Consider the following 22,398-nt stretch of genomic DNA (forward strand, 5'->3'; position numbering starts at 1 on the left):
AGAAACAAAAAAAGTCTGTTAGCTTAATAGTGCACTCCACCCTGCTCAGAGCTGCAAGTTTAGTTTTCTGTGTGCAGGGAGACATTTGGACAGGTAGTAGTGCATTTTACGTACAAGGCATAAGGTCACCTAAGGACTGATCACCTTCTTGCCAATGGGTGAGCATGATTTCTGAAGCTGTGGTTTTATACTCATTTACAGTATGTGAATCGTAAGCCAGCCAAGAGCTGATGAAGTTTTTGCATTAGTGTAAACAAGTCTTTCTCCCTCCTTTCCTCTTACGGTTTTGTTTCATTTATTCTCCTTTGCCCAAGTTATCTGTTTAGACTGCAGATTCTTCATTCTGCCTCACTGTTGCCTTGGTTTTGTTTTCACAAAACATTTGGCTACACAGCAACCTGACAAGTAACAGCTGATGGCTAATGATACTGCAAGGAGTCATAGCAGTGCATCTGCTCATAATGTATATGCGCACAATTGACTCCTGCTTAAGCATCACCCAGCAGCCAGCTATGAAGTCTCCTAAATTGTTGTTTCAGGATGCTTTGTTCTGTGTCTTATGAATGGCTCGGTGATGTTGTGCTCTAAAGCTGTTGTTTGGGTCTATTTTCCCTTTATTTTTCAACTAGGTTTGGATGTGACTTTGATAACAGTTGGTAGCTAAGAACCTCCCCTTTGACGGTTCCATTTTAATGCAACACCTGTGCTTGAATACCTTATCTTTTAAACTGGATCACTACTTGAAAATATAACTGTACGTCCCATCAGTAGAAATCTGTCATGGATAATTCAAGGATTTAGCAAGAGCCACTTGTTACGTGACTGTTTTCATAATAATTCCTTTTCTGGAGTAGGATGGACAGTATTGTGGTTATATTTATCTTGTTCTAATTAACTTGTTCTAATCAAGTAACATAAATATCAGAGGTGGGGAATATCTGGCCCATGAGCCAAATGTGGCCCACTAGGCCTCTCTCTCCATCCCTTGAGATTCCCCTAGGCCGTGCCCCTCACTGGCACGGCCTTGGACCTTACTTGAGTGTTCTTGCTTGGTTGGAATGTGTCCTTGAGCTGCAATGATGTCTCTTGTTTTCTGGAGAGGTGTGGCTTTTACATGCCTAGAACATAGTGTACTATCCAAAGGTAAGAGACAGATCTGTAGCTCTGTCCACTTTTGCTTCTGTCTCTACCCATTTTCATCACAGTATATTAATGTTGAAGACAGTCACATAAGTACTAATTAGTATTGATCCAGCCAATGTACTTGGCCTTAACCCATAGCCAAAGTGTAGCAGCACTTGAATTTGTGGGTCTGTATCTTGCTTGCTGTATTGTTTGGCGCTCCATACAATAGGTCCAAGATTGATCTAGTATGTGGTCAATGCAAGTTCTGTTGTAATGGAACCCTGAGTTAATGTGAAATTACAGAAAAGCATTGCTAAACACCGATGGATACCAGTTCAGAGGAGCAGAGTTATACTTAATAGAACCGTTCTTTTTTGATGTCCAGGTGAAGTCAGGATTCTTCCACGAAAGTGATTCTAAAGCTGTGGCTAAGTCCATCCGGGATCGTGTCTCCCTGATCAAGAAGACAAGGGAGCGGAGGCAGGTGGGCTACCTGGAGGAGAGAAGAGACTCTCAAAGCAAGCTGCCAAGTGGGCTACCATTACTCCAGCCACAGGGTTCATCATTCACCACTCCTTCCCAACAGAGCAGGACGGAGTGCGAGGAAACAGAGGTGGACCAACATGTCCGACAGCAAATCCTTCAACAAATGCAGCACAGCTCCTCCATTGCTGGTAATGAGCAACCAAAGGCAGCCTGTCCTCCCAAAATGCTATCCTGAACTAAGGTTATAAAGAGTGAATCAGAGCGTCATTTTGTTCATCCAGATGCATCACCACAAGGCATTTATTAAACTCCTGGCACTTTTCTGCTTTATTGGAGGTCAATTAGCATGTAAACTGTGACTTGTATCTGTGGCAGTTGCCCACAGTTTGAATCGTTGGCTAATATCATGTACATCGGTCTTTACCAATCTGATGCCCTCCAGATGTTTTGGACTAGAACTCCCATTAGATGTTTTGGGCTGAATCTCCAATCAGCCTCAGCCAGCACAGCCATGATAATCTGATGGGAGTTTTCTAATGGCCAATCCTTTCGCTCACAACTATTTGCCTACTCAGAATTGCTGCTCAGCCCAGTTTCTTTCTCCTTTACTGATACAAAGACTTGTACCATTTTTTTTTTCTGAGAGGGGAAAGGCAGCTTGGGGGTAGCCAAGTTGTGTGGCCGTTTTGAGCCTTTTCCTCCTCTTCTACACTGCAACCCTTCACACAATATAGAGCCACCTCCTTGCAACCACTTTGACCAATAAAAGAGGTATCTGAGGTCAGCAGATACCCATGATGTTGCTCCCTATTCAATTGGTAGACGTGCCGCACTGGAGTAGTGAAATTAGAACAGCAGGTTGATCGTACCTCCATGGCACTGTTGGCCAGGCAGAGCCTCAAGTGAAGCAACTGATTAAAAAAGTGTAGAATATGAATACCATTTGCTGGGTATCCTAAGTGGGGAGAGTTCTCTTGAACTCAGGTCCTGCTTGCAAACTTCCCATAGGCCTGTTCCAGCAGGGTTTTTTAAAAAATATTTTTTTCAAATGTTGTAGTAGTAGTTGTTGTTGTTGCTTACCCACCCTTTACCTTAAGGTCCCAGGCAGGTTACAACAATTAAAGCATAACATTAAAACAAGAGGGTCAAAACTAAGTACAATTCCAGTTACTGTACAATAAGACATTTGATTATTCCCAACCCAGAGTAATGTTCCATTACAAATCAGACCTTATTTGGTGTTCTGTTTCCTCGTCACCATTTGTTTGGCATAAACATGTGATAATATTGCTTGGTTCCTTCACAAACCGCTCCATAAGTGTTGAATATTTCTGATAAGGATGCTGGCTTAAAGGTCAGGAGTTTGTCCTTGCCAAAGAGCATATAGTTCCCAAAACAAGGCATGGTCATGGGTTGGTGTCATTGGCAGAGCTGAGAAGAATTCAATGAAAAAGCCTTGGTTGCCTGATTTCAGAATTTACATGGAATGCAAGTTTGTCATGTTTATGCCTGCATAGGATTACGTTCTGATAAGTAGCTTTATCCTCTTTTGTTTTCACAACCATCTTGTGATGTAGGTTAGGTTATGGGAGTCTAAACCACTGAATCTCATGGGTTTTGTAGGTCTGTGAACCCTAGTTTAAGCTCAGCACTCTATCTACTGCCCCAGACTGGCTCCTAGTAGAAGCAGGAGATAATATTCCAAAAGGTTTGGGGCATATGTACCTGAAGAATACAGTTCAGTGGCAGAGTACCTGGTTTGCATACGTAATATTCCAGGTTCAAGCCATGACATCTCCACATGGACCTGAATTCTCATTCTTGTCTGAAACTCTGGAGAGTTTCTGCTAGCAAGTATAGACAACATAGACCAAACTGAATGAGGTGGACCAGTGTTCTTGCTTGATTTAAAGCAGCTTCCTGTGTTCCATGTAGAAAACTTACTAATGCCAGCTTAAAAGCATAGGGTTGATTTAAAAAGATTGGATCACCCTTCCTTGCCCTCAACTAGAATGCAGGCTTGCATTTCCTTTTCTCAAGTAAATATTTGATCCTTGTAGATGAGGCATTTCTAGACAGCTCCTGTTATGCCCCTTGAATTCAGTGTAGCACTATAGCATTTGTTCCATCAGCTTTTCATCTTACCAGACAGAAAGATGTCTCCTCTCCTAGCCCTATGCAGTGTTCCCAATTTCAGGAGGTGGGGTATGGAGGGAGGAGAAGGGTGGGGAAGCTTCATTGCACTAGTGGACACCCTTTTGTGGGATTCCACCAGTGGGGCCAGTTCATTAAGTCCCAGTGGTTTGTCTGCATGAGGCAGCGATAGGGAGAAGGATGGGGATTGTTATGGATTCTTCTGAAACAGCTTATCTTTTGTTATTTCCCTCCTCTTACACTGACGCAGCTGACAGTTTATCTGAGCGAGGAGCAGGTTCAGTTATACTTTCGGATGCCTCCAGCCAACATAGCCTGGCTTTCTCCTCGGAACAGATTATGGGCCCCCAGCAGGCCCCCAATCTCTCACAAGCTGAAAACAGTGTTCAAGGACACATCTACGCTTCCCAGCAGCTGGTGGGACATTACCAGTCGATGGCAGGGGTAAGTGACCTATCATTTTCTTAAATATGGTAAGAGAACTACTTGTATCGAGTTTCTGGAAATGTTGTCGTGACTGTGCTAGTCTTAGAGAAGGAATAAAATAAGATAGCTAAGGCAGTATCTTTTATTCAGTCGGCCTCTGTTGATTCAGGATACACAGAATTGAGAGCTATGCAGAATTCTCTGACAATTATAAAACTTCCTGAGCTTAATGGTAGGATATAAGTTAAAAGGATATAAACAACATTTACTTGTATGGATTTTTCAGATAGAGGGGCATTAAACAAAATGGTGATTTCCCATCATTCTACCTTCCTTTTGCTCTCTGTGTATAGACCAGGCCTTTGTCTTTTTTTAAAAAATATAGAAGTCAACTGTTTAAAGGTCCTAGGTTTCTCTAGTCTATACATGTAGTAGAATTAAGATAGCCTAGAATGGGAGGAGTCCTGAACTTGTTCCACCATGTGTATCCAGAGGCACCCTTTATCATCCATTGCGTTTGCCTTTTCGTAGAATTATAGAATTGTAGAGTTGGAAGGGATCCCAAGGGATGCCTTGGAGGAGGAATGTTTTCCTAAGAATGGTAGTGAAAGGTGTAAGAGATGCGTGGGGGCCCTTCCATACATTCTCTTAAGCTGTTGGATTCTGCAGCAATGTAAGTAATGTTACAACAGTGTTTTGTGTGGCTCACCAATGGTATAGGTTCACAATCTCTGCTGTGGGTAACATGTCTCAGGATGATGTATCATTTTCCCAGGAGAATTATGTTGCCGGAGAATGCAGGCAGGGCAGCTGAGACCAGGAGAGCTGAAGCACAGGCAATCAATTAGTTTTTCTATGAACGGTCCATTTAATTATCTTTTTGTTAGGTGCAACAACAGCCAGCAAATGTGGCCCACCCCAGCGCTTTACCACTAATCCAGAGTCAGCCTTCAACCCTACCCACCCACAGCTTGGCCCCCCCTGTGGTTCCTCAAGCCCAGGCGTCTCCTGTTGCACTTCAGCAGTTCACACCGAGGCTGGTAAGGGCTTCCAGGGATAGTCCGACTGACCTGATGGTCCTTTCAAACCGTCATTAAAATAGCATCTCACGAGGGCATCTTGGACTCTGAGCCATATGCCTACAAGGGACTTCACACCATGACGAGAGCAGGCAGTCACATAAAGTGGGAGATAATGTAGCAGGCGTTCTTGTTGTTGAAAAAGAAATTTGTCCGGATGATGTGTGCCGCTATGGAGAAGTTGCATGGGGCAAATGCGCAGCCTCTGGGTTGTGGTGGGGGGAACACCCCCCCAAATGACATCAAATGTTGAACAGGTGATGGAGTTTGCTTCACAAGTCGAAGTTAAACTGCACATTGCAACATGTCCGTATGTAACACAAGCCTGATGGTTATTTCTTCACTGCAAAGGATTCTCAAGAGAGGGCAATTTGCAATGAAGAAATGACAGGGGAGAAAGAGTGTCACTTTTCTTCTGAAACTTTTACTTCAATCTGCTCCCCCCCCCAGGGGATTTCACAGACATTTTTCTGAAATAAACTTGGTCTGAAAAACTGGCAGAAGAAAAGTGCTTGGCGAGGGAAGGGTTAAACATCCCCCACCCCGCTGCTTCTGTTCATAAACTGTCTTGTCTTATGAACACTGTGCAGTGGAAGAGGAGACACTGATCTCATGTTTCACCTGCTTGCATTTTAACAGGGGGTTTGGTCTTAAGTGCATCACAAAATGTTACCTAGTAGGTGCCATGGCACTCCGGCACCCATCCCCCATTCAGTGGTCACAATAACAAGAACATAGGAACATATGGAAGCTGCCTTAAGCAGAGTCAGATCATTGTTCCCTCCATCTCAGTAGTGTACACGGCGGCTCTCCAGAGTTTCAGGTGGGTGTCTCTCTTAGCTCTACCTGGAGATGACAGAGATTGAACTGAGGACCTTCTTCTGTATGCAGAGGAGATGCTCTGCCCCTGGGTTGTGGCCCTGTTCTGTCAGCATCAGGAGCAGTGGTGGTGGTGCAAACCTTTTCATGTACAGAGTATTGCTCTTTTATCTCAAAGTATGCATTACATGCAAATGTGTGCAATGGTATGCTGAACTAACTGCTTTAGGAGGGATAAGTGGCAGAAGAAAGATATTGCTCAACCCTTTCTCTACCCATTGCTTTCATACATTTGTAGGTAAAGGTAGCTTAGCTCCGAACGCTCGGAAACTGATATGTCTGCAACAAGTTGTGTGCAGCAAGTGGAGAAAAGCACGTTGTATAATAATTAATTGTGCAGAAAGGCTCTTGCACAAGGCTGAGGAATCAGCTTGATAGGTGGGGCTGTGCTGGTTTGGTCATGGTGGACCTCACAAGGTGCTATACTTTATTTACAAAAGCTCTGGTTTGGGAGAGAATGGAAGAACTCCACATTCCAGCAACAAGAAGTGACTCTTGCCTCTGAGGAGTTCTCACACTTGAGATACATTAGTCACAATTAACCCCAAAATGGTCGCTTTTGTAAATAAATTATACCATTTACTTTACCATCTTGTGGGAAAAACCACTTTGTAATTTTTGGGTGTGTCTGGAATTGATGCTGTCCTCCTTTTCTTAAGGCAGCTGCCTGAGCAGGCGTGCTTTACTCTGAATATCTGATCCCATGACAGAGTTGTAGGAGTTTTTATATGATGCAGTGGAGGCTGAAGCTTGAATGATAAATTATGAGCTCTGTTTTAAGCAGAACTGAATGCACGCTAGGAAATGCTTGTAGAATGAAGCAGTGGCAGTCGGCTCCCTGTAGAATGTATTCATAGAATGGAACAACCTTCATGAAAAATACCGGTAGTTCTTCCTCAGGCACCCTAAACATAAGAATTCAATCCATCATCCCACTCCTTCATTCTAGTTGGAACATAGCTAAGTTAAATACTGGCTGTCCAGCTACTGAAATATTTTTAAAATTGCAAAGAAGTGCTAGTGGTTCTTTGCTACCCTTCATATAGCTTACAGATAAGGTGGTTATTTTGGAGCACTGAAAGTGTATTGCCAAGGTGATGGAATTTTACAAGCTGCTGTTTATTAACTTATACAAAATCCCTTGAATCTTGATGTTCCTTCTACAAGTTCTTTTTGTTATAGTCTTCTCAGAGTGATTCATCTGTTGGTGGTAATGATGAGGTTCCTTATAGTAAGATTTGGAGAAAGGACGATCAGTTTAACCACTTTTTAAAATACCTTCTTCTCACCAGGCTCCAGATGCACAGGTGTCCTACAGTGCAGAAGGGCAGACATTGGATGGATCCATCATGGGAGTCCCTCAGCAGATCTTGACAGCCACTTCCCCTCAGACTATCCCTGCTCCACAGATGGTGAACCAACACCTGCCAGCTAACATACCGTTGACCTCTGCTGCTAGAATCGGTAGTCAGGCTCCAGCTGCTGCAGGATCAATGGAACTGGAGCATGCTTCTGCCACCTTTGTGCCTGCTGGTCATTCACCTGTGCTACAGGGGCAGCCTTCAGTTCAGTTTGTCAACAATATGCCAAGTTTAGCACAGGCTCTTCCTAACCCTTCAGCTCTGCCGTCAGTTCCACAGGGAGTTACCTCCATTCAACAACCCCAGCAAGTTCCCCAGCAGGTATCAGCTGCACAGCAGCCCCAGCAGGTGGTGTCAGTTCAACAGATGCCCCAGCAAGTTCCCCAGCAGGTGGCACCCATGCAGCAGCCCCAGCAAACTGTTCAGCAGGTGGCATCTACACAGCAGGCTCCTCAACACATGGTGTCAATGCAGCAGGTTCCACAGCAGATGGCATCCATGCAGCAGCCCCAGCAAGTTCCCCAGCAGGTGGCATCCATGCAGCAGACCCAACAGGTGGCATCCATGCAGCAGCCCCAGCAAGTTCCCCAGCAGGTGGCATCCATGCAGCAGACCCAGCAAGTTCCCCAGCAGGTGGCATCCATGCAGCAGACCCAGCAAGTTCCCCAGCAGGTGGCATCCATGCAGCAGACCCAGCAAGTTCCCCAGCAGGTGGCATCCATGCAGCAGACCCAGCAAGTTCCCCAGCAGGTGGCATCCATGCAGCAGCCCCAGCAAGTTCCCCAGCAGGTGGCATCCATGCAGCAGACCCAGCAAGTTCCCCAGCAGGTGGCATCCATGCAGCAGACCCAGCAAGTTCCCCAGCAGGTGGCATCCATGCAGCAGCCCCAGCAAGTTCCCCAGCAGGTGGCACCCATGCAGCAGACCCAGCACGTTCCCCAACAGGTGGCACCCATGCAGCAGCCCCAGCAAGTTCCCCAGCAGGTGGCATCCATGCAGCAGACCCAGCAAGTTCCCCAGCAGGTGGCACCCATGCAGCAGACCCAGCAAGTTCCCCAACAGGTGGCACCCATGCAGCAGCCCCAGCAAATTCCCCAGCAGGTGACAATGCAGCAAGTTCCCCAGCAGGTGGCACCCATGCAGCAGCCCCAGCAAGTTCCCCAGCAGGTGGCACCCATGCAGCAGCCCCAGCAAGTTCCCCAGCAGGTGGCATCCATGCAGCAGACCCAGCATGTTCCCCAGCAGGTGACAATGCAGCAAGTTCCCCAGCAGGCGATGTCCATGCAGCAGCCCCAGCATGTTCCTCAGCAAGCAACATCTATGCAGTCCCAGCACGTTCCTCAGCAGTTGGTGGCTATGCAACAGCCCCAGCAAGTTCCCCAGCAGGTGGCACCCGTGCAGCAGCCCCAGCAAGTTCCATCCATGCAGCAGCCCCAGCAAATGGCCTCTATTCAACAGCTTCAGCAGGCAGCAGCAATGCAGCAGTCTCAGCATATTCCCCCACAAGTGGGCTCCATTCAGCAATCTCCACAAATTCCCCAGCAGGTTGGTTCCATTCAGCAGTCCCAGCAGGTTGTGCCAGTACATCAGGTCTCTGCCATGCCACAGCCGATTCAACTTCCACAGTGCCCACAGTATCCCACGCTGCCCCTCGATGCTTCGGCGCAGCCTTCCCTGGTGCAGCAAGAGCAGCAAGCTATTCAGATGCACCAATCCACAGATCAACATCCTTGTGTAAGGCAACAGATGTTATACCACCTGCCCCTACAGCAGCAGAAACAAGAGCAGTTTCTTTTCCAGGGCAGCTCTACGGAGCAGTTGGCAGCTGTCACTCAACAAGTTGTAGAAAAGCCGCAGCAGGCCGAGCTCTCGGGTTCAACTCCAGAGCAGGTGGCTTATCCCATCCAGTACCACCTGCAAGCCCCAGAACAGCTAATATATCAAACGCAGCCCCCCCACCAGCTCCCAGCTTCAGAGCAGCTGACACCTCAAGTGCAGCCCACCAACCAGCTCCAGGCACCAGAGCAAGCACCATGTCAGATGCGTGTCGCTTACACAATGCAAGGCTCCGATCAGCCTCCGTGCACAGAGCAACTGGTCTACGCAGTCCCTGGAGTGTATCCAGGACAGCCCTTGGACCAACCGACATATCCAATGCAGTCTTTTTACCAAGGACAGGCAGCTTTCGTAAACCAGCCAGCGCCATATCTAATTCCGCCCCCAGAGATCCAGCAGGCTCACTTAGCAGTACAGGTTGCAGATCAACGGAGTTTTGCCATGCGCTCTCCTGAGAAATCGTTATATACGGTGCAGGATAGCGGCGCTGGCTGCATGGAGCAGCAAGTTTGCCTAGGGCAACCAGTGGAGGCCCATGCTTATCCCTCCGAGCAGCTCCAGCCTGAGCCATCAACATATCTGATCCAGCAGGATTCCGGCATGGGGCACCAGCAGCTGCAGCCTCCTCAGGCGGGACACAAGTTTGCAGAAGGCCAACAGCCAGGATCGCAGGCCCCTTTTGTCCCATCTCAGCCATCTTTTATCCCACAAATGCAGCCACAGGCTCCCTATCAAGAGTTCAACCAGCATGCTATTCCTCAGCCCCTCAACGCCACAGTCCCACAGTCTGCCCCAAACGCACCACAGACGGTGTCTTCCATGCCAGAACAGTCAGAGCCAGCTTATGCAAGGCAACAGCCGCCAGAACTGCCCGGGCACCTGCATGGTCCTAGCCTCCTCCAGCAACCTCCAGCTTTTCAGCCAGCTGATAATAACCAACCATTTACAGCTTCCTCAGTACAGTCAGCATATGTGCAGCAGCAACAGCAGCAGCTGCCAATGTGCCAGGGGTCCATGTTGCCTGCAGAGCCAGTGGTCCAGAAGCAGTTCCCTTCAACGAGTTCTGGAGCAGCAGCAGCAGCCCTGAACCAGCAAGCATCACTTAGCGCAGGGACACAGCCACACCAAGAACACGTTCAAGGACAAGACATTTCACAGGTATATCATTCGTTTTTTTAAAAAAAATCTTGTTTCCTAGGATTCCTGCCCCCTTCAAAAGAAAAGAGAGTCACAACAAAGTGGCTAAGTATTTTGACTTTTTAATGGTGATTGCATACTTTAGGGCCAAATTGGACGAGATGTTCCATGCTTCTGTATTTGGCTGTCAGGGCTCTCCCCAGGTCATGCCCCTCCACACTGGCCTGGCTTGCTTGAGTGTGTTTGCGGGGCTGCAAAGCGCCTTTGAGCTGTGGTACGATCATGGATTGGCTGGATGCAGAGGAATGATGGGAGGCTTCCTCCAAGGGAAGAGGATTCAGAGCCAGGAGCTTGGTGGTGGGTGGCCAGAGAGAGAAGAGGGTGAAGCAGAAGAGGTAACAGGGTTTAGTGAGAAGGGAGAGACTGTGGCAGAGAGCAGTCCAGAGGTAGAGATAGAAATGGGATGGGGAGGAATGGGGCCAGAAGGCAGAGGGGCTGGCTGCAGAAGAAGCCAGACAGTCTCCCCATTCTGGTGTGACCAGCTCCTCTCCCCGCTGGTCTCCTTAGAACACGCAGAGAAATCAAGAGGGCCGGGCAGAGCCGGGTTGTGCGCAGACGCCACCTGAGACTGAGTGGGAAAGACCCTGGAGAGGAGGAGTCCCAGTGGACACTGGGAAGGCAGGCATCTTCAGCCCTCACAACTGCTTCATTGGGGCAAGACCTTGAAAGAGTTGCTGAGACCGACAGGCCAGACTTGTGGTTTGTTTCCATTGATTTATTGTTTTGTTGCTGCCCTATGCCTGACTCCAGCCCTGACAGATGTGCCCCTTGCTTCCTGAATGAAGAGTAGAGAGGTGTGGGTTGAAACCCAGAGTGTAGCCTTCCTGTGTACCAAGGCAAGAGTTGCATCTGTTGGTCTGCCCGCTTTTGCCCATCCCGCTTTTGGCACACAGGCCCTGGAAGGCAGCCCAGGAGGAAATGCAGCTCTCCGGCAGAAAAAGCTTTCTCTCCCCTACACAGTCCCCACAGCTTGGGTTTGTTTAGCATGGGATGGTGGTGACATTTTCTTCAGCGCAAACAAGACTCAACCAGAAACTCTTGTTCTTTCGAGAGGGTGCAGAGTTAACCAAAAGTGTTTCCTGTTTTGTGTTTAATTTCTTGCTAATCAGATTTGTGTGCTTCTAATCTGCTTCACAAGTGGTGTTTTTGACAACTGGCAGACATAGCCTTCCATGAGTGCTACGTGCAAGACTGGGTTTAAACAATGGAAAAATTGTTCTAATCCAGTAGCCCTGTCAGGAAAAAGAGGTCAACCCTAGTCCCTCCTTTCTTTGTCTATGGTCACACCTCTGCCAACCTGATGGTTGCCTTGTAGCTCAGTCAGCAGAGCATGAGACTCTTAATCTTGGGGTTGTGCCCCACATTTGGCAAAAGATCCCTGCATTGCAGGGGGTTGGACTAGATGACCCTCTTGGTCCCAATTCTCTGATTCTATGGTTTTCTTCCTGCTTCATCTTAGCTGGACGTCCTGTGGTCCAGCCACACTGTCTTTCAACCAGCAGTGTTCAACCAGCATTCTTCTCCACCCCTTTCTGGCCCATTTAATACAGCTTTGACTGCCTTGTTTCAATAGTCCTCTCCTTTTGTTGGTCACTTTCTTCGTTAATTCCCTGTCTCTTTTCCTCTGCTTCTACCATCTGCTGTTCTTTTAGGTTTCTGTGACTGCTTCCACACTGGACATGTACTGCTTCCTTACTCATGCAAGATGGCATGAACAAAACATCTTCCTCTCACCTTTTCCCTGTTCCACTTCCTTTTTTATGAGCTTAGAAAATGCAACTTTTTCTCAACTCTTTTTGTAGCTACATATGTACATTCCATGGGCATTGGTGGGCTACTGTGCTGTTATTCTGGCCTATAGTGACCTGTATAGATTGTTCCACCCCTTTTCTAGATTGCTGTAGCTACTTTTTCTCTCTCTGGTTTGTTTCTCCTCTCTAGGAATTAGTTCTATCAGTTTGACCTTTCTCTTTCCAAAAAGTGTTGCACTCTTTCTCCCACTCCTTCTTACATTGCAGCGACATGATAAGGAGTACCGTGAAGGAGGAGGTAGTCTTCCCTCCCCCCTGGTCCTAATGACCTCCCTCTCAGTAACTGGAGTTGGGAAAAGAGGACTCAGAACCTGGCTGCAGAACAAAGTGTTAGGGTCTGCCTTCAAGAAGTGTGGAGGCTGAGTTGCTCTTCAACTTTCAGCTGAAAGCAGAACCAAAATGATGAGGGATTGCTAAATCATCCATACCTGGAAGCACCTTTTATGTCTGTTCATTGCAGACTCTTTCCCGTTCTTTTGGCTACCTGAGCCTCTTGTTCCTTAGCTTCATCATCTCCTGAGACCTCTTCTTGCTCATCTTGTCTACCTTGACAAGATAGCTCTTAGGGTTAGCACACAGTTTTAGTTCTAGACAACCTGATTTCTCATTTCTGAGGAGAAACTATCTGAACATCCCCTGTTGCCTATTTTGTGTTCTCAGCACTTTCCTTGTTGCAGTTGTGTCTGTGGATAAAGGTCTCTCCATTCTCCTGCATATCTAATCATGCCACCAATGTCATTTGTAGCTATTTGTGACACCTTCAAACTGCGTACTGGATTATAGACTGTAATCTAGTGATCTAGCACAATGCTGTGTCTATTCCATAAAAAGGAAAAATGTTATGGATAAACTAGGTTTAACCTCCTTAGAATGTTTTATCCTTTCCGCTATGCATGCAAGAGGTGGTCATTCTAATGATCTTTAGAGATTGTATGTCTTTAACTGTAGAGTAACTTGCCTCAGCTTTCCACTTTAATAACTTTTATTTTCACTTTTTCTCCTGGGATTGCAAATAGCAAGCATACATTTCTGAGACTGTAAATATTTTCCTAACCATGGATGGGAAATATTTTCAAAGCAAATTCAAAGCTTGGAATAGAATCTCGAGAGCTAGATATTATTCAAGGTTATCTTTAGAACTAGTGCTGAATGTTACTAGAAGAAGAAGGGGGGGGGGAGCAGAGCCAGGTCCTGAGGATGTCAGCCTGGAAAAGTACGATTGTGTTTCATTTCAAGCACACAAATTGTTTGCATTTTGTGTAATTACTTAATTTGCTTAGTATCGCTGCATCCAAGTGAGGATGGCAAATGCAGAACCAACATAATTAATTTTCTCCCTCCCTATTTCTAGGCTTCCATCTTGGTACCAGAACAACAGCCATCAGTTCAAAAGCAGGATTTTGTTCAAGGGTGAGTCTGCTCCAAGGTTAATTTTTTTGGCCTGGTGGAAGGCAGGAATGCTAAGTGCATGGAGATCAAAACTAGTGAACATCTCCATTTTCTATACAGGGAAGACAAGCTCAAGGCTTGCAGAGGGGTGGGAAGGGGGGAGTTCACTTCAACCAGAAGAAAGCTGGCAGAGTTGTGGTAGGAAGAATTTGAAGCATATGTACACAAAGATAGGAACTCTCATCATTCTCTACCTGCTAAGAACTTCAGTTAAGTTTTGGGAAGTAAATACTTAGGATAACTATTAGGAATTTTCTGATCAAAGCAGTAGCGTGCTAGAAAGTTAATTTATGGATTTCACTGGAAGACTTTAGGTTTGGGATTCCCAGCAATTGCTAGTCCTCAATGCCAGCGCCAAACCTTTTGCCAAATGAGATGTGAACTAAATGGCACCTTCCCTAGCCCCACCTCACAGACTAAGGTCACCAGTTGAAAAGCTGTTGCTACATCCATCTCTCCCTCCTCCCCAGTCATGTTACCAGCCGCTTGCTGCAGGGTCCAGCCCTGTGCCTTATTACCCTAAGGTAAGGACTAGTCCTGGTCTCCCCATAACCCCCCTTCTGTACATCTGCAAAGGTGCCATCTATCCATTAGCTTGCTCTGCATGCCACCCCAAGCACCACTAAGACAAAGTAAAGAGAACAATAGTAAGAAAATGTTTGTGAAGTGCTTTTCCTGAGTGTTTGCAGTACTTTAGAAGACACTTCGTACACAACTGTAAAGTTGTGTGGGAGCCAGTTCGCCATGGCTTCCCTACTTCCATTTTGTTGCAGTAACCTTGAGTGCAGTAATCTGGGCCTTTCTCACCTGATCATTGCCTAGAGGACAGCGGATGGAAGGGCGGGCATTGTTGGTCCCATCTATGTGGCACTGGGATGTTGAACATGACCACAGTGGCCTAGAAAGAAGTCAGGGAAATCCCGCTGCCCCACAGATAGGGAAATGTGTACAATAGGGGGACCATCAACAGCCCTGTAAGCTAAGCTAATATTCTCCCCATTACAGATGCAGTGTGTCTGTCTCTCTCTGTGTAGCTGAGACTGGGAGAAATGTGGTTTGTCTAAGGCACCCATTTGAATTTCACCCATGTGAATTTAAGTGTTTAGCCATCAATGGTAGTGTGACAAAATAAATGCATATACCATAGACAGCAATGTCTGCCTATGGTACCTAGGCACCTTCAACTCACTTAAAAAGGAGTGTTTGTCGCCAGCCCTACTTTGATCTACAGTATTTCCCTATTCAAATATTGAATAGGTTTGCTGCTGTGAGGTAATGCAAGCCCTCATTTGGGCTAGTTGATAAAAGGAAAACAAAGATTTACTTAAATTAATGTTCAGAAGTTACAGAGAGCAAGGCTTCCCCTCAGAAGTGTCTCGGTGTGCTCCTTCTAAGAGTGCTCACCTCTTTTCCTATCTTTTAAGACCGATTCCTGATGTAGCCATTCAGAAGGAAGGTGCCAATGGATGTGACCTTCCAAGTGGAAATGGCAAACAAGACAAAAGCAAGCAACGGAGAGCTTCATGTGCCCGAACAGAGAAGGGAACCAAATTTCAGCTCACTGTGCTGCAGGTGTGTATGTTTTAACAATCATGCATAGCTTCAGAATAGAATTCAATAGAATAATATCTGTCTGGAAAATATATTTGAGGTTGTTTACCTGGGCTCTCCTACCACCGTTGTATAAATTCCCATTTGCAAGCAATGCTTTAATGACTATAAATTCTGCAACTATATGTGGAATTCAATTGGAGTATGTGTCCAGAGAATGAGATCAACTAATGCAATGAGACTTTTCTCATTGCCCTTGGGCTCCAGATAATCATTTGTTTATCTGGTTAATATATGTTAAGAAGAAGCCCTTTGGCCCAGTCAATTCTTATATTCACAGATCATATTTCAGGGGGCACCTCAATATGGGGAAACAGAATAGCAAGTTGTTCTTTTAACACCATCTTTGAGCACTTTTATGACTTCTATAATCTCAGATTTGCCTAAAATCAGTCTTTGTGGATGGTAAATTGTGGGATGAATTTTGAGACTTGCAAAATGGACTGATTAAAACAATTGATTTATCCAATGTTGTACACAATTAATGTTTCTACCCTGGTTTGTGTGTCCGGTGTCAGAGATAGCAGATGACTTCACAGTTTTTTGTGTATCTTTTTAGCTTAAGTTTATTCTTGCAGCTTCACAAGATCAGAAAGGAATGGGTTCAGGTCAGTTGCTTTTAAAACAATATAATGTGTGAACAGGATCTAGAATCCATTCCAAATGTTATTGAAGGCAAGTATTTGGAATCAGGTCATAAATGGAGGGGAAAATTTGAATATAGTCTTTGGGTGAAGAAGTATATTTTCAAGCCTCCAGAAAATGCTTATAAAGTCTTTTGATGGAATATTTGAAACTGAGGTCACTGAATCCCAGAGATCATCAAGTGCTGGCATTTTCAACAGATGCCAGATTCTACAGAAATGAATCCTATCTATATTCATTATCATACTATAGAACAACGTATAATGTGTACATAATTATCTATTTAAAACAACAACAAAGATAATAGGTAGTGTTAAACCTTTTTAGTTATTGGTGCTTTGCCACTTCAGCCTTTGGACAAGTGCTGTCATTTTACAGGATTGGTGTCACACCAGTCAGGTAGAGGTGATCTTTGTTTGCTAAGAATTGGAGAAGAGGCAGGTTCTGACTCTATCTAATTACCCAATCCCCCCCCTTCAATCAGGTGTCAACATCGGGGGACAACACGGTGGAGTGCCAGCTTGAGACTCATAACAACAAGATGGTCACATTTAAATTTGATGTTGATGGCGATGCTCCGGAAGACATTGCTGACTACATGGCAAGTTTCATAGAGCCTGCTTTCCACCAGAGATTTCTTGTTCAAATGCTTGGGTTGCTCAGGACAATGTGCAATAGCCTTGTGTCTTGTTCATAGCATTTCTCAAGATATGGAAACCCCTGAGGTCTAACCTTAGTCTTCCACTTGACATGCCCTTGACTTGCACAGATTATTTTGAGAACTAACTTTGAGAGGCTTTGGGGCAAGATCCTAAAAATGGGGCTGCTGAAGGAATCAATGAAAACTGGGCTTGGAGGTTTGACTAAACTCAGCCTCCCAGGCACTGTCACCTTTGGAAACTTCGCATGTAAGGACTTCAAGACAAATGTTTTTAAAATCCTTAAACCATTTGTACTAACTTTCTAGATTATTATTTCAGGTTTGCTGCAGACTCCTGCAGGACCATCTGTTGTTCCTTGGGTTAATAAGATTCAAAATGGTGTTTTAGCCCTAAACATTAGAAACTTGGGGGGGGGGAGTGCAGGTTGGATAAATTCATTTAATTCAATGGAAGAAGGTCTTGCCTCCTTATAGAAACTCCCTCCCCTTTTCCTATTTCCTTCATTGCACAAGTTGTGTTTTTATATCTCGTTTTTAATTTTATCTATTTCATTCACTTCTGAATTTTTTACTTTTATTTGACTTTATCATCAAAAGCTCCTTGTATTAAACTTATATTATTTTGTTGTTAATGTTTATTTTTCTCTCGTGTGTATTGTCTGCTTTTGTTGTTCAGTAAAATTTATTTTTTTAAAAAATAAGCGGCCGGAGACTTTGACAATAGTACTCATTTCTTCTTTAGACATAAAATTTGCTGCCTGATCCTATACATCCTTTAACTGGGGTGGGAGGTTTGTATAGCCCCGCTCAAGGTGTTGTGGATTACAAATCCCATCAACCCTGATCCTTTATCACTGGCCATGCAGGCTGGGTCTGATGGGGTTGTGGCTTCCATCTCTCATCAGTTCGAGCGCATAGCCAGTGATCAAGAATACTGGGAGCTGTAAACCAACAGCATATGAAGGGTCACAGATTCCACATCCCTGGTGTAGGGGGAGTCATTTCCAGGTACGTATGATAGGATTAAAGCCTTAGATTAATACTACAGAAAATACTGAATGGAGGACATTGATCTCCTATGAGGATGTGGCACAGGGGCTTGTAGTTTCAAGCTGGTTTAACACGTGATGCAGGAGCACACCTGGAACTATGTAGGTGTGGATTTGATCATTCCTTGGATGGAGACCCCATGTAAGAATGGGGTGTTTGTTGAAGACTTGGATCCCCCTGCTTACGTACAGTCATGATTTCTAGTACTATGCAGGGGTGTGGAGTGAGATGGCAGGGATTTTTGCAGATGGCAGGCATCACTCAGGTAATGGATTCCATTGGATGCACTGAGGCTAAACCCCACCCAGGGAGCCATTGGGTGTTTCTGGGGGTGAGGCCAGGACCTGTGAGCAGATTTTGAGGGAAACTTTCTTCCTGCGGTTGGCTTCTGGATTATAATTAGGTCTGGCCCCTGATTTTGGCATTTTGCAAAATAATATGTTTAGAAAAAGGAATACTTAAGTATAGCAATACCATTTTAGAATGAGTATGTTCCTTCCCTATTACTGGGGAAACTTGAGATGGCTTCTTGCTACATAGACACTGGCACAATTTCAATTGTTTTGGCTATATATGAGTTTTCCTTCAGCCAAACAATATTATTCTTTTGGAAAGCTAAGATTTCTTTGATTGTATAAAATGTGATAGAAGATGCATTTACATCTACTGCCCTGTTTTTTCTTTCCCATGTTAGGTTGAAGATGACTTTGTGTTGGAAAATGAGAAAGAGAAATTTGTTGATGAACTGAAGGCTATTGTTTGCCAAGCCCAGGACATCATCCGCAGTCTTCCGGTTGAAGAGCGAACTACTGGCACAGAGTCTACGCCTTCTGATCTTACCCAAGTAAGTTATGTTTGTTTAGTGATACCACTTTTCTGGGAAAGTGTGTGCTTGTATTGGGAAATTCCCTTTTTATATTTATCTATTCATTTTTAATTCAGACAGGATCTTCTGAACAAGTTCAGATAAACCCAGCATCTACTCAAACTGGCAGTAAGTAACTATTTTAAAACATTTAACATTGAAGGTCAAACAAAAAAACAAAACAAAACCACCCTCCTTAAAGGTGAAAGTGATGAAAATAGTGGCTATTTTGGCAGGAACTAAAGCAGATTTGTTCCTTGTCAGTTAGGCTGCCTTTTGTCTCTCACATCTTCTCTTATGGTAGTTCACGTCTTAGGTGGAGTCATCTTGGCACATATAATTGATTCTCTGCAATGGTCCTGATAACTGCATGGGAAGATTCTAAAGATTTTGAGTGACATTATTCAAGGCTGAAATAAGACATTTAGAAATCTTCTATCAATTAAGCAGTATATACATTTAAAATAAATAAATAAATAAATAAACAAGTTCTTAATGAGTATAGCCAAATTGGTATCAATTCTGGGGGTGGTTTGATGTAGCTGAGCAAAGAAAAAGGTCTGGATTTTACCTTTAGGAAACTAGAATCCAAATTCCTTCATTGTGTTTGGTAGTGACTCTTTACATTATCCTAAAGCAGGTGAAGTTACAAGCCAGCTTCCATACTTATAGAAGGATAGCCAATTAGGTGCCCTCCAGATGCCATTGAACTACATGGCCAAGTTGCCTGGGGCTGATGGGACGGGAGTAGGATCATAACTAGAGGGCATCATGCTGTCTACCCCTAACTTACAGTTGGTGATGTGGTTTGAAGTGTCTGGAAATCTAGCCAGTTCAAAATTTCCTTTTTGAGGTTGACTACAAAAATACCCCTATGTTTATGTAGCAAATATCACGTGTGGTCTCATCAGTTGTGAAATGTGGCGTGCACATTTAAATGGCTGAGTTTTCATTTAAGAAATGCAGAAGCAATGGTTGAAAGAGGGAAAGATGCTCTCTCTTGTGTATGGGGTTTTTCGTAGTGGAAAGTGAAATGCACACAGTCAACTGTGTTCCTTTATGTGATACGAAGGCAGTTACTTACCATGATGGACTACTTTTCAAGCACATCAGAAGAGTCCAACATTTTACTTGGCTACTCTTTGTTCCATTAACACTGAATGATCTCTTTTTCTCTGATTCTGGTATGACCTTTGTATCAACAGAACAATGCCAGTGGTATGTTTGTTTTTTACCCACAAGTTGAGCATCTGTCTGCTCTTGATTTGTTATTTCTTCCTGCTCCAATGCACATATATTTTTGTGTCCCTGGAGGACTGGAACACTTTGGCCAGGATCCAACAAACCATAGTTCCGTGCAATTAAGGGGAACTTTGGGTGTGTTTCTGAAAGAGGAGTCTTCCTTACCACATGTCAGAGCAATTCTGAAACTGAGGAGAACCTTTCAAAAGCAGACTGTGATATAGTATAGGGATTAGCTGTTCAAAGATATGTGTATATATATATTTAAATCAAGCATGTTTTGACCCTGGGTAAGCCTGAAGCTATTGTGCTGAACACATTGATAAATGTTTATTCGGACTACTAATAAGAGGTACATATTACAGTTACTTGTTTGTTAAATTTGTATCCCACCAAATGGTGTTCAAGGCAGCAAACGGTGCTCAAGCGATAAATGTAGATACTGTTCCCAATGGCAGAGTGTTACAGGTGTTTGTCAAATACCAGCAAGTGTTCTTAATACAGTATGATATAAGCAGTGTGAGCACTATGATAAAAATGAGATGTACAATGCCACCCAGGTCCAAATTAGAGAGTCCTCTCTTCTTGAGCCAGAAGGAAATACTGGATTAAAAGTACATCTACTGAAACTGGATAATGGCCCTATTATTTTATGGATAATTTTTGAATCATATGTTTTTGTTAAATGATTTGAGCTTCTTAACTTGCAGCCTAGAGTCACGGGCTGGTTTCTGGTAATTTGGTGGGACTGTTTGTGAGAAATAGTAGTGTAACAGAATATTCCTGTTGTCGTCTGAGCAATGTGACATGGGGAAACCTGCAACAAGTGCACCAACGCATGCCTGATCCTGACTTTCTTTATTTATTGCATTTACTGTATTTTTCCAAGTATAAGAATAGGTTTTTCCCCCTAAAAAATAATGTCAAAAATTAGGGGGGGGGGTTTATACACAGGGCCATCTCCCCTCATTTTCTTAAATCTGAGTCCCCCAAAATAGGGGGAGTCTTATACATGGGGGTGTCTTATAGACGGAAAAATATGGTATATCCCACCTTTTCTCCAGGGAGCTCAACATGGCATACATGGCTCTCCCCCTCCTCATTTAACCCCCTGTGAGGTAGGTTAGGCTGAGAGGCAGTGACTGGCCCAAGGCCACCCAGTGATCTTCATGGCCATGTGGGGATTTGAGGCCTGGTCTCTCAGGCCCTAGTCTGACATTCTAACCACCACACTGGCTTTAGTAAAGACAGGGGTGGGAAAGGAGTCACATGCATGGCACAGTGCAGACTCTAAAGCAGAGCTTTCCAAACTGTGTGTCATGACATGTTAGTGTGTCGGCTGCAGTGTGTCGCACAAATGCTCCCTACGCTCCTTCCAGGGCTGCAAAGGGGTTAGTTTAACTTCTGGTTTGCTAGTAAAACTGAATTACTGTGTTGCGAAATCGTGCATGTAAAAAAAAAAGTGTCACCAACATGAAAAGTTTGGAAAGCTCTAGTAGTCCCTATAAATCAAAGGGCAAAGCAGCAGAACTCAGGCAAAGCCAAGGAAGGATGGCTTCACCAGCAGCATTCATTTTTTTCTCCAAGGAAACTGGAGAAAGTCAGATCACATGGCTTCATGGCAACAATCCCACTCAATTGAGTTTATTCCGCCTTAAGTCTATTAGAATTGCAGCCTTGGTGCCTTAAGGCCAATTCCAGAATCCTGACTGCTGGGCCTTGTTGTTCCTAAGGCTTCTGCTCACAGCAGCAGTGATGTTCTCATAGTCCTATTTGAGCACATCTTGATTTTGTTTTCTTTGTTATGCACATGGAAGATGGTAGAAGAATGATCATCTCCTGTACTTCTTTCTTTCCTCACAGGTGAATCCGCTCCTCAGTCATCCCCTGTTGGCCGCTGGAGATTTTGCATCAATCAAACAATAAGGAACAGAGAAACCCAGACACCTTGCACTCTTCTACAGTCAACTACAGCTGCCCCGGGGTGTCAGATAACAGGTGAACATGTGATGCGGTAGAAAGCCTGACTCAATTTTGACTTGTTTGTGGTAAAGTGTAGCATCCGTACAGTTTTGGAACTGTAGCCAGCACTGAGTTCAGGCTTTGTGTCTCAAGTAAGAATGGCTCAGAGTTTCAGAGTGGAAGTTTCCAGGTTTAAGTCTTTAATGCTGCTGAAGATCAGAAATCTCTTTGTGGGGAAGAATTCCCTCCCCTTCAACATTTTCCTCATGAAGGCAAGAAGTCATTCTCTATCCCGTGGCATAGCAACTCCTGTCTAGCACAGAAAGCATGTTCATAGAATAATAGAGTCACAGAATGGCAGAGTTGGAAGGGACCAAAAATACCAGTTGCTGGGGAACACAAGAGTAAAAGTGCTGTTGCACTCATGTTCTACTTGTGGATTTCCCATCGGCATTTCATTAGCTACTGTGAGAACAAGATGCTGGAACAGGATGCCTTTGGTCCTGATCCAGTAGGGTTGTTCTTATGTGTAACATATGACAAACTTCCTTACGGCATC

The 22,398-nt window shown here is 44.7% G+C and overlaps 1 protein-coding gene and 1 long non-coding RNA gene across 38 annotated transcripts in view; one reads left to right on the top strand and one right to left on the bottom strand.

The window, feature by feature from the left end:
- Positions 1-22,398, bottom strand: part of LOC309522339 — a 232,792-nt gene that overhangs the window by 134,243 nt on the left and 76,151 nt on the right. The gene's annotated exons all lie outside the window — the stretch shown is intronic.
- WNK3 (WNK lysine deficient protein kinase 3) overlaps positions 1-22,398 on the top strand; it is a 96,393-nt gene that overhangs the window by 44,817 nt on the left and 29,178 nt on the right. For 6 of the 34 annotated variants that reach the window (XM_082205366.1, XM_082205348.1, XM_082205359.1 and 3 more), the window contains 11 exons: positions 1,511-1,799; positions 4,016-4,209; positions 5,079-5,231; positions 7,442-8,716; positions 8,783-10,504; positions 13,706-13,764; positions 15,228-15,375; positions 16,544-16,660; positions 18,465-18,614; positions 18,713-18,764; positions 21,741-21,875. In XM_082205366.1, the coding sequence (XP_082061492.1) occupies positions 1,511-1,799; positions 4,016-4,209; positions 5,079-5,231; positions 7,442-8,716; positions 8,783-10,504; positions 13,706-13,764; positions 15,228-15,375; positions 16,544-16,660; positions 18,465-18,614; positions 18,713-18,764; positions 21,741-21,875 (4,294 nt within the window). Of the gene's footprint in view, positions 1-1,510; positions 1,800-4,015; positions 4,210-5,078; positions 5,232-7,441; positions 8,756-8,782; positions 10,505-13,705; positions 13,765-15,227; positions 15,376-16,543; positions 16,661-18,464; positions 18,615-18,712; positions 18,765-21,740; positions 21,876-22,398 lie in introns of all 34 variants that reach the window. The other 28 variants (XM_082205347.1, XM_082205358.1, XM_082205363.1 and 25 more) reach the window with 28 other exon arrangements.

This window comes from Podarcis vaucheri (genome assembly GCF_965113315.1).
Source record: "Podarcis vaucheri genome assembly, chromosome: 17".
NCBI classification, from domain to species: Eukaryota; Metazoa; Chordata; class Lepidosauria; order Squamata; family Lacertidae; genus Podarcis; species Podarcis vaucheri.